The 12,202-nt window shown below is 46.8% G+C and overlaps 3 protein-coding genes across 3 annotated transcripts; 2 read left to right on the forward strand and 1 right to left on the reverse strand.

Moving 5' to 3' along the window:
- Window positions 1-2,646: 2,646 nt before the first annotated feature.
- BT62DRAFT_996040 (extracellular dioxygenase-like protein) lies at window positions 2,647-4,024 on the forward strand (the record flags this gene model as incomplete). Its single annotated transcript, XM_043190562.1, has 6 exons — window positions 2,647-2,887; window positions 2,944-3,293; window positions 3,360-3,432; window positions 3,486-3,596; window positions 3,641-3,833; window positions 3,886-4,024. 6 exons carry the CDS (start codon window positions 2,647-2,649, stop codon window positions 4,022-4,024), a joined length of 1,107 nt encoding a protein of 368 aa, XP_043037003.1.
- A 3,566-nt stretch (window positions 4,025-7,590) lies between these two features.
- Window positions 7,591-8,414, reverse strand: BT62DRAFT_1009319 (uncharacterized protein; the record flags this gene model as incomplete). The annotated part of the gene is made up of 3 exons (XM_043177540.1): window positions 7,591-7,914; window positions 7,994-8,168; window positions 8,227-8,414. The coding sequence occupies 3 exons, from the start codon at window positions 8,412-8,414 to the stop codon at window positions 7,591-7,593; spliced, it is 687 nt and encodes a 228-aa protein (XP_043037004.1).
- A 1,217-nt stretch (window positions 8,415-9,631) lies between these two features.
- BT62DRAFT_1034441 (oxalate oxidase) lies at window positions 9,632-12,173 on the forward strand (the record flags this gene model as incomplete). Its single annotated transcript, XM_043178365.1, has 17 exons — window positions 9,632-10,200; window positions 10,265-10,338; window positions 10,404-10,427; window positions 10,484-10,526; window positions 10,593-10,620; window positions 10,675-10,692; window positions 10,748-10,804; window positions 10,856-10,945; window positions 10,999-11,040; window positions 11,094-11,133; window positions 11,180-11,257; window positions 11,311-11,503; window positions 11,563-11,607; window positions 11,659-11,731; window positions 11,845-11,932; window positions 11,989-12,017; window positions 12,066-12,173. The coding sequence occupies exons 1-17, from the start codon at window positions 9,902-9,904 to the stop codon at window positions 12,171-12,173; spliced, it is 1,329 nt and encodes a 442-aa protein (XP_043037005.1). The 5' UTR covers window positions 9,632-9,901.
- Between the last annotated feature and the right edge of the window lie 29 nt (window positions 12,174-12,202).

Consider the following 12,202-nt stretch of genomic DNA (forward strand, 5'->3'; position numbering starts at 1 on the left):
GATGCTACATCGTGATCAGCAGCCCGCCTTACCATATATAGCCTGATGCTGACCGTAGAGGCCTTGAGTGAGTGGTCCATGTCATTCGTGCCATAATTCTCAGTTAATGAAAAAAAAAAAGGCCATCGGAAAAGTCGGTCGCTATGAATTCACTTCAAATGTAGGAGTGTAAGTACTGTTGATACGATCTTCAAAATGTTTAATCCAACTCTTCATGGCGACTCAGTGTATCTAGGAACCCTGGGGAGAGTACGTCGGGCTCCGTATGACATGTCTTTGCGTCCCACTCGGCTGTCAGCCCTCGCGCAAGAGGTTAATAATCAGCCCCAAATGAATAGAATATGGTAGCGCATCTGCCTCTATACGAATCCCCTGACCCCATAATGAGCACATCTAACTCTGACTCTGTTGCAGGTTCTCAGGCGCTGTAAAGGTAAAATTGTGTATCTGAGGTGATGGAATCGGTACGATGGACGACCGTGGCGTAGACTCGCGTACCTGTGCGCTCCCACATAGTGGAGACATTGGGCGCGATGAATACTTGAGGAGGCGTATCCGTTTTCAAAGGTATCAATGAATCTAGCTTGACCGGCCTGTCAACACCCGAAACCAGAGCTAGAACATATACCATACGCACCTGCATGCCTCCGACTCGTGTCCAAATGTCGTCAGTATCCATTGAATGAGACGTCTACACATCTTTAGATCTCGTTGATTCTTGCTACCCTTCTTGTCGACTTACCGCCAAGCGATGCCGAATTTCCCTATCAAAATCATGGTAATTTGTAATATGGCTAGAGTAAGTATTTATCCAGCATAAAAGTGACTAAAAGCTTACTGAAAATTTGCAGGAGAACGAGATGAGTAGCGAGTTGTGCTAATGACATCGAGAGAGCTGTGATAGACCCTTGCGTGGCACTCGTCGTTTATTCTGAAAATAGTACTTATTCGTGTAGTTTTATGTATTTATTAAATTTTATATCTACAACTTGAGTTGCAGAGGGAGACGACGAAAAATCCATACTGCAGTTCCGTGATATAGGGCCACCGTGTCCTCACGCTGTCAACGGAAAAGTGTGCTGACAATATGGAGATCTGATCCTCTGAATTTCGTCAGATCTCGATGGGACAATCCCTGTTAGGTAGGCGTCGGGAGGACGGCGAGAGGATGTCTCTTCATCGTCGCAAACGATGAGGGCGAGGTGGAAGGACAGAAGGGTGACACGGAAAGACAGGAGGGTGATAGACGAATACGTAATGTTTTTTCCATGGTATGCAGAGCCGGAAGAGCCTGTGCAAACGCTCTGCATACTCCATAGCTCACCTGTAGTTACAGGGGAATCTGCATACTGACGTGCACTATAACTACAGGAGACTCTGCATACTCTGCCTACTATGAACAATAAAGATTGATTCTCTCCAATTGGTTTCCTCCTCATCAGACTCTTAAATCCCAACGCGATCTCCCGTCTGTGATACAAAGCCGTATGCGATATCGTGTACGCGTCGGTGGCTTAGGCCGGCGTGATTACACAATTACTCCTTACGAGTGCGACCAATGCAGAACGGTCCCCTCTGTTTTTTCTATTTACTGTCACTAGGTATATGCCAATGGTAGCGCATTCCGACGATCTAAATGCCTCTTATACACTCAAGAGATCTCGCGTCCATGTACAATATAATTAGGCCATTGTCACTGCGCTCCCAGTACCAGCTGACCGACGATTACTCTCATCCACAAGAAATTTTTGTCCGCCTGTTCGGCCTATTCTGACTTGCATCGCCTTCCAGAGTTTTTACTTACCCTCTAAATCACTTTGGAAGGGCCGTCTTTAGCCTGCCGCGTTTGTGTTTCATTATTTTATCCGCGCTTTCGATTCTCATGCATCATGCACCAGAACCTTACTCTGCTCAAATTTGACAAGCCTACATTGCGCAGTTCTCGGTATCGAAGGGCCCGAGGGTTCTTTTTTGTGTGCCTTGCTACCACCCATTAGCAACCGCCTCCATGTGATAGGCTCTTCGGTTTCTCTGGATGTCACGAATCGGCTTGGCATTTCTCCGGAGGAATTTACGTTGTTCCTCGCAAATCTGATCGCAGTCAATCGCAGTCTGTGACGCTAATGGTACACTTTCCAGGGAATGTTGATCGCATTGACAGAGAGATTCTCGCACGTCCCAGAAGACGAGGAGGACGTTGTACACCACTCGTCACTTCAAGTCTCACTCGAGTATTTTTTCTCGTCGCCTCCATATTCCTGTTGAACTCGACCTTCCAACTACATGCATTCTGTACTTGCAAAGTACCTCCGTGGATGATTCTCGCGATGGCTCGTTGAGACCTATCCGAAGAGACGGACTGTTACTGAGGTCGCTTCTCAACGATCAGTTACAATCAGCAACCGCGTAAATTTCTGATACTGCCAATACCTAAACCAGAAGGCCCCGATACCGTCGCCTGAAATCAAGTCTCAATCATTGGTCCAATGGTCACCACCTCACCACATGCTTCGTGTAAACACGAGTAGAAGAAATTTTCATGGAGCGCTGCGCTTACTACCACTGCGCATCATCGAGGTATATATGCAGGACATTGTACGAGTGAGTAACCCCAGTACAATTTAATTCTTTCCTTTTCACTCCAACATGGTCCAGCTTTCTGCTCTCATCTCCTTCGTTTTTCTCGCTGCGAGTCTTACCTTTGCTCACCCAGCCGCTCATATGAGCCAGGGTGAACTCGCTCGCCGTGCCGAGTTCCACAGAGCAACGCGTCGCTCTCTCGGACAATGCCAGGACCAACTTAGGCGTCGTGGCCACTTCGAGAAGTCCGCTGCACGCCGCGCGGCCCTCGCTGACGAGCTCCGTAAGAAGAGGGGACTTGCCACACGTGAGTTTCTTCCCTGTTCCTCCTCACTACCCATCTTTAGCTACGCTCATTCCCAGGCTCTCCTTACAAACGTGCTCTTACCTTGGACGAGGTGTTGGCTACGAGTCACGAATCGAACACGACAGGCCTTACGGCCGACTCTGATCCTTTCGACGGAAACGCATCCTGCGTCCTTGCGCCCGAGGTCACCCAGGGCCCTTACTACGTCGACGGTGAATACGTCCGCTCCAACATCACCGAGGACCAAGAAGGCGTCTACACCTATGTCGATGTCGAACTCATTGATGTATCAACCTGTGAGCCTGTCTCGGATGTTTACATCGATTTCTGGCACTGTAATGCGACCGGTGTCTACGCCGGTGTAATCGCGTCTGGCAATGGAAATTCCAACGACGCGACCAACGTGGTGGGTTCCTTCACTTTTGCCATTTGGCTCGACCCCTTTATTCTATCAATAACAACTCTCTTGTAGAACAAGACTTTTCTTCGGGGCATCCAACCCACCAACGACGAGGGCTATGCCCAATTCGAGACTATCTTCCCTGGTATGTTTTCCTCTTTCCATGGCTTCTCTCCCCTCCTGACAGTCCATTTCCAGGCCATTACACCTCACGAGCTAACCACATCCATATTATAGCCCACGGTAACGGAACTCTCTTCGACAACGGCACGTTCAAGGCCGACAGCGACCACCACGTCGGCAAGCCTAGTCTCTCCGATCGCGTGCCCTTCAGATCTAACCATTGTTTTCAGGACAATTCTTCTTTGACCAAGACCTAATCACTGTCGTTGAAGCTACCTCTCCCTATACTTCCAACACCCAGCAACTTACCACCAATGCCAACGATTCCATTTTGGCCCAGGAAGTCGAGGATGCGACTGACGGGATCGACCCCGTTCTGGAGTATGTCTACCTCGGGGATGACGTATCTGATGGTCTCCTTGCGTGAGCACAGCAACACATTTCGTCAGTCTCTTACTGATGCGTATCCCTGCAGCTGGGGTTCCATGGCCATCGACCTCTCTTCGAGCTACACCACATCTGCCGCTGCTACCTTGACCGAGGATGGCGGTGTGATGTCTGATACCAGTAGCAGTGGAGGTACGGGTAGTGGTAACGGAACTGCCTCGTTCTAAATAAGTAGAGCTCTTAGGATATACCATAAATTTTGCTATGCGGATTTCGAATCATCATCATGACTTTCCTTTGCGTAAAGGCACAAATTATCATCTATCGCGAGCCATACCAAGTGGATAATATAAGTTGAGATGAGAGAGCATTAGTCAGTCGAGAAAATGTATCAACTATAAAAGGCACTACTATCTAGTTTTCCGTGGCGACAGAAAGACTCCCGTATCCCGTAGGAAAATACAAGTACGGCACCATAGACATCAGCTATGTGCTGAACAGAAACTCAACGTCAATGGGAAGATGAAGATATTCATCATGAGAAAAAAAATAACTGACAACTTCTATCTCCTTTGGCATATGCAATGGATAATTGTCGTAGAAGTGAAGTCTGCGCAAGATATGTTCAAGTGCAATCGATACAGCCGTCAACTACCAGTCATCAGGAAGAATATCCTACCAATACAGTATCATCATGTGCCTCCCTTCTTCATTGGCAAAGAGAGACTCGCCGTTAGGATATATTTATCACAGTCCCATATCATTGGAATCTTGAAACAGTATCGGAGGGGCTCCCGATAGTCACAGTAGCCCGTTAAAAAGATTCCACGGGCTCGATTATATCCGCCAGGTCCTCGCCGTCAAATTATGAGCGAATGTCCTCTGGACCCGATCGCGACAACGGCGATCTGTGTGGCCTGAGATGTACTTTGACAACCTGACTTAACGTGGGCGAAAGCAGAAGGTGAAACTGGCAACTGGGAACGTAGGAGGTAGGGGGAACACGATTGGATGCACCTCCACTGTGGTTATATCCATCCTCAGAGTTCCCATGAGGGTTGATGGGCGCTTCGGACTATATGTCGAGTCATATGTTCCGGCTGCTCGTTTTTGCTGTGCGAGATTGCCGTCTGTTACGTCGACGATAACTATCGGTGATGATAGTCTGCCTCTCGAATCAGTCAGTGTCTGAAGAAGGGCGACCTTCAGACAGAAGCGAGAATTCATAAATAAAGGGAGTGAAGGACACACGGATGCCTCAGTCTTGTGATAGAGGATACTTTAGACTCATACCCAGCTTCGCATGATGAATCGCCCGGAAACAGCGAAGATTGGTGCTGGTATAGTGTCACACCAGTGGACTTTGTCAGTTCCGTGATAGATATAATATGAACAGCTTACACTAGCAGAAAAAATTGTGAAACTTTAATGTGAGATCCGGATTCAGGGACCGGTCGCATCTTGGCAATAAAACAAGCATAAGGCAAATAGATCAGCAAGGACTGGAAACCATACTTTGATGCGTCATGACCTGCCCGTTCATTACACACCAGACGGAGCCTCGCCATGTGGGTGGAACTTCGGAACAAGAAGAATGGAACCGGGAAATGTATATCATAGGTTGCTGAAATTAAGTTCTGTTGCGGGAAAATCTATTGTATGGTTGACATGGACGTCGGAGCAGCCACGTGTACAGTTTATGAAGACTCGTCCTTGTTGCCTGAGACCAATATTGTTGAAGATGGATCCGTAGGCCATACTTATATTCTCTCTCTTTCTCAGTTACTTTTTTGTACCTATGTCGATCACCTATAAAAGCTGCTCTCGCACATTGCAGTACCTCAGTCATTTACACCTTCACTGTGCTGACTGAGGTGCATATATTCTTAGCTGTATCAGATCTCTTACTTACTTACCTTCATGATACAGATCTCATTATTGTTCTTCATCTTTAGGTTATGGCCCTGGTTGCCTAGAATCAATCAGTCAAGAAGAACACACAGCAAAAACTTTTATTTGATGTGACTCACTACTTTGAAACTACTTTACCCACAATACCTGCCCATGCACCACCTCACACTACTGCCTGGTCACTGCAGACATGTCATTGAGCATACCTGGAGTCATCACACTCTTGGACCCAAACAACCACTTCAATGGGAAGAACTTTGCTTTATGGAAGCTACAGATTACTGAAATCTTAAAAATGAAAAGGACTCTCTGGCTACATTGATGGTACAATTACCTGTCCAGCAATCTCAGTGACCACCACTGGCCCCCCACCAGACCCTACACCCACATCTATCTATTCTTCCATACCCTCCTGTGATGAATGGAAATTTCAGGACCAGTTGACACATTCACACATTGTCTTGAATATCATTGATCTGATTGGATTAGGAGTCAAGACAGATGGGATGATGAAGGAGTGCTGGGATTCCATCCTCTGGGAATGAGCAAAAAAGATGGACATGGCTTTGTCTGAGGCTGAACTCACACTGAATGCTATGAAATTTGACAGAGCCAGTGGTATCAACACCCATATTGCTGACCTCCATACAAAGTGTAAAGCAGTCAATGATCTTTGCATGACCCCACTTTCAGACCAGAAATTTCCTGGCATTATTATCTGTTCAATCTTGCCTATTGAGAACTGAATGCTCATCCTCCCAGGCTTGTACCAGTTGGCCTCATCCTCTAATATTATCTCCCATCTGCAAACTCACACTATGACACTCCATGCTATTGGAAAGAGACCTGTCCAATCCTAAGCCTTGGCAGCTAGATTCAGAAACTCCTGCTCCATCAGATGCATGAATCCTGGATGTAAGGCATATGATAGGATGAAACATACTATTCTCACCTAATCCTGTGTTTTCAAAGATTCATATCATACAACAGTCTATTTTTCTGGATTGATACAAGGGTTTTCCACTAGATTGCTATTAGTGATGATACTGGCCCAGAGTGTATTCTATAAGATAAAAGCAAAATTGAGACCATAAGACAGCAGAAAGAGAGGCTATATTCAAATGTACCAAGTAATACAGACTGAGTGGTGATTGTACAGGAATGACAATACAGTTGAAAGTTTGACAAATGTTACAAATTTCTGAAAATCATTATAATAAAACTCTGATTAGACAAGATCAACTCCTGAATGAGAGGATGCTTACAGAGCAGAATTGGAGGATGGTGGTGTAATATTATAGTCACAGTTGAGCACACTAGTCTTTGATTTGTGAAATGCTGAAGATCTTTTGAGATTCAGATTTGTAGCTGTACAAAGGAAAATGAGGTATTACTAAGCTGATGATCTACTTTGTCATCATATTGAAAATAAAACAAAAGTCACTTGTTTTAGCAATAATGAAAATTGAATTTGCCTTATCTGTTGCAGATCTTGTCTCCAGGGTCATAGTATCTTATATAGTAAGAACAAATATGTGTAAATACTGGGTATGGATATAACTGGTGTATAACCAGAGCATACCAGTCTTGTATTCTATAGTCCTGCTTTGTAACACATAAATATAAACAGTAGGTACTCCCACTTTTGTGAGCCTAAGCACAGAGAGCAAAAGTAGAGAGCAGCAGACTGGAATACCAAGGTGCATCAGCAAGGAAAACAACAACATAACTCATTTTCACCCACTGAAAAAAGTGATTACATGAATTCTTTATATCCCTAAAACCAACATTTTCCAGTCACAAAGCAATATGAATGAAACATGATACAACAAAGCACAAACCCAACCTCTGCACATGCAGAGACATCCTCCCCTCCTCTCCATCACTCACTGAACACTTCCAGAATCTCATTACTCAGGTACTGAAAGATTCCCTCCTCAAGTTCCGACAGGAACATCTCAATAAACGCATCCCTCCTAATCCCATGCACAAAGTACCGCAACCGCCCACTCTCCCCCTCTTGCATGATCCCCAAATACATCCAGCAATACGTCTCTATCGAGAGCATCTGTCCCCCCTTGAACCTCTGCTTCTCCATCCAAACCAGCTCAGCCAGAGTACCTTCAGCGAACTCCCTCATGTTAGCGTGGGCCTGTTCCAGCGAAGCCCGAGTCCCGCCTGACCCTGTGTACGAACTGGCGTTTGCCTCTGTGCGCAAAGGTCCTACAGTGTAGTCCGTGGGATCGGATTTGTGAACATGGGCGAAAAAATTAATTTAAATACACTTGCTTCATCGTAGCCAAATCCCAGCCCTTTGTTCTCAGCCACGCAGAGCGGTACGAGTACTCATCTCTCGACACGCCATACACCTCCCTCAATCCGACCTCGTCCATCGGCATAACGTAAAACACGCACTTGACCTTCCCGTTGATCATGAAGACAATCCAGCGAGCGGACATGCTGTTGTTTCATCCACCGATACGTAGGGTGCGCGGGCAGCTTGCTCGGAGTCACGCACACCTGGACATGCGAAAATTTATGGCTCCCTTGGCGCCTGAAAATCGAAGACCGAAAATCTACATTGTCATCGTGACCATCGAGTGAGAGGAGGTCGGTTCTTGGTCGTGGCATTCCCGTGGTGTATTTAGCGATGTTGTCGAGGTCTCCGATGACCTCGAACTTCCGTGGCCCCCTGCGGCAGTTCATCGACAGTACGAAAGATGGCGTTGACTTTACGTAAAGAGTCGAGGAAGTGCTGCCGTGTGCTAGGGTCTTTAAGCTCAAGGACGGTATCACTACGCTTATACAATAAGTATGGCGCAATGGAGAGAAATGATAGCCTACAGAGTACCACATAGATCTACACCGCCCGGATAGCCCGCCACCTATTTTTCTACTTTTTCGAGAGCAGGAACGACCCCGACAAAGACGATGTGATCTTCTGGACTAACGCGCCCCGGGTTAATCCTGAGATTAGTCGCTCTATCCGATCTTCAATCAACGGAAGAACTACTCGAAACAAGGACGTCACTGCCCCCAATACTGCACAGTTACCATTTTTTAAGATATCTTGCAGCAGTTTCAAAACTGGACTTTTACAATAAGCATTCCAGCGTATCACTGCAGTTTTTAATTACCACGTTTTCGTCTTCTGTGTATGCACACTTTTGAAGCTTCTTCCACACGTTGATAAAAAACAAAAAGCCCAAACCGTTCACCTTACTTCTCCTGATGCCTAGTGTTTTTGAGGTACAATCGTCAATCGGACTTCCAGTAAGCAATCCAATCCATTTTTTGACATGCTAACAAATACCGTAGCTAACGCTAAACCATTCTTCTCATGGACTCAATTTCTCAGCTTCATTTGATAGAAACCACCTCCAAAGCCGCCCTGGTAACAGTCGTTATTATTGCGTACACATTGCTCTTACATCTCATGATGTTCACTGATCCTAAGAATCGGAACAACTGTACCACGTGCCTTTGTCGAAACTTAAGCCTTTTTTTCTAACTCGCCATCTGGTTCCATCATTGTGGGTGTCTGCGAAGCCGAATTAACACCACCACCCTCAGCTCACGCTCCATCTCATGTTGTGTTGTAGTCCTCCACTTTATCAAAGTAGGACACGAAGTCCGCTCCTCCAACCCTCTCCGGATCGCAAACATCCCATCAACCTGGGCCCTTACAAACACCCACAATCTGTCAAGCGTAACCAACCTTCATGATGGGCAGTTGTGAGTGTTATGTTTGATTCTAGCGCTGATGTACCTGTGCCATTTCACAGGAAAGAAGCGGCCAGTCCAATCGATATTGCGTCTTTGTTTGCCAATAATCACGAAAACGAGTCCTTATCCATCTGTTCCTTCAGTGGTACCTCTCAACTCTGAAGTGAGCTGTCGATCAAAAAATGTCCTGGGAACGCAATGTGGCTACAAATCCATGCTTTTGCTTACGAGCGGTCACTGTTTCACCACATGACATATCCCCCCAATGGAAGAAAAGAGGATTCTTTGCCCGTGGACTTGCGTGATCTACAACTCCGACACCGGCCGAATCAGATGAGTGATCTTAACCAAAAAATGATTTGCTACACTGGCGCTGAGGAGAGGTAGCGAGGTGCAGGGCGACATGTATAAAAAGGAACTCGTCGAACCTCACCGGATTCTTCAACAGTACCCGTTCTCGCTTGAACATGTTCCTCAGGCCTTCTTTGATGATTGCAGTCTTCATCCTGGCGGGACTTGTCTTCTGCGCCCCCGCGGTCACCATTTCCTCAACCTCCACCGCGGCGTCATCGACACCCACAATACCCTACATCAGCACCGATCCCAACGAGTCCCTATGGACTGAAGACAGCGATCCATCAATCGTCCAACCCCAACGAGGAAAGCTCGGCGCACCGTTCCTCCGTCCAGCTCCTGCAGAAAACATCGCCATTGATCTCCAAAATCCCGACCTCCTCGCTCCCCCCTCCACTGATTCTGGAGAGCTGTAAGTGCTGGGCTCTGGCTTTTTTCTCTTCTCTGACTCACGGGTGAACCGATATCTTTTGAAGGGCGAACGCGAAATGGCCATTCTCTTTAAGTCACACGCGTCTACAGACTGGAGGCTGGGTTCGCGAGCAGACCGGTACGAAACCTGCTCTCGTTTATATGGTCCAATCTTATTTTTTTAAAACCATATACGTGTGACAGTCGCAGTGATGCCAATCGCCACATGTGAAAAAATTCTCTCATACTGTTGCGGGTTTGTTGGACTGATATCCGTTTTCCAGCAATCGCCGGTGCAAACATGCGCCTTGAAGCTGGATCGATCCGGTTAGTTTTTCTTTTCTTTCTCTTCGTCTCTAAAATGATTTCACCTGGTGACGAATAATTATTTAGGGAGCTCCATTGGCACACGACTTCGGAAGTAGGTGATTCCCTTTGTACTGATATGGTTCCTGATATTGACTCATACCAAAAGTGGGCATACGTTCTGAAGGTCGGGTCGTCTCGCAATCATATTAATACGGGCTCTTAATATATTTCTGGTACAGGGTTCAACTCAGATTTCGGCTGTTGACGGTGAAGGTCGTAACTACGTTGCTACGGTAGTACGTGCAATCTTCTTCCAACACGCTTCGACCTGACCCCACCTTCAACAGGGACCCGGCGACCTGTGGTACTTCCCCGCAGGCGTTCCGCATTCCCTTCAAGCAACCGGCGACGACGACGGTGGATCCGAATTCCTTTTGGTACGCTTGCGCGTTCGTCGCTCCTTGACCCTGTTGCCAAACACGTACTCTAGATATTCGACGACGGAAATTTCGGTGAAGATACTACATTTTCGGTACTTGAATTTCCTCAAGATTTACTACTCCCTGCCTTACATTCCATCGTCAGCTTATCGACTGGCTTGACCACATTCCAGCGGAAGGCGTGTGTGTTCGCTTCATTTGCTGTCCCACTGCTCTTATTGCCCTTCACAGTACTCGAAAAGAACTTCCAAGTCGATGCCTCCGCATTCGCACACGTACCCGGAAAGGAACTATACATCTTCCCGAGCAGTGCGTCTCATTCCTTCTTCCAACCTCTTCAGGAGCTCACCTGGTACCTTAAGCAACCCCGGAGGACGATGCGCTTCCGCCTGAAAGTCCGCAAGGAACTGTTCCCCTACCTTACTCATTTGCATCATCGAAAGCCAACGTGACCCAAACTTCCGGCGGCAGCTATAAAGTCGTGGACTCGTCGACGTTTCAAATATCGACGACCATCGCAATGGTAGAGGTCACCGTTGAGCCTGGTGCGATGCGGTAAGGTCTATCCCGAGGTTAAAGATGACGGTCCGATAAAATGTTTTTTTTTCCTCCAGAGAACTTCACTGGCATCCAACACAGGATGAATGGAGCTATTTCATGTCGGTTTTTGTCACGGAACGATCTCAAATTAAGCTGACATTGCCTTTTAGTGAGGGAGAAGGGCGGGTGACTATCTTTGCCGCACGAGGCAGAGCAAGAACGTTCAACTACCAGTCCGGAGATGTCGGTATGTATGTCCTCTCCTTCTTTCATTTTTTTTAAAAAACAAAATTCAATCCCCCCACACACTCAGGCTACGTTCCCGCTGGTATGGGTAAGTCGTCTTAATTCTAAAGAAGGACTATTGGCCTCATGTGGATTTAGGCCACTATGTCGAGAACACTGGTAACACCACTCTGGCGTACATCGAACTCTTCAAGTCCGGTAAGACTGCCTCTTGTATGGCTAGTTACAGACTCACTGAGAGGAAATTCATTAAGATCGCTTCGAGGACGTAAGTCTCAGCCAGGTGAGCCATCGCGAATTCCTTGGCATAGTATCTGATGACATTTTCCAGTGGCTGGCCCTGACTCCTCCGCACATAGTAAAGGCGCATCTGAACGTCGACGATGAGACTATCGCGTTGATGTCCAAGACAAAACCCGTTGTTATTGGCCCTTCTTGAGGCTAGGGTATTTATATTTGCTATCAGTT

The sequence above is a fragment of the Guyanagaster necrorhizus genome (assembly GCF_019112545.1).
Source record: "Guyanagaster necrorhizus MCA 3950 unplaced genomic scaffold BT62scaffold_23, whole genome shotgun sequence".
NCBI lineage: Eukaryota > Fungi > Basidiomycota > Agaricomycetes > Agaricales > Physalacriaceae > Guyanagaster > Guyanagaster necrorhizus.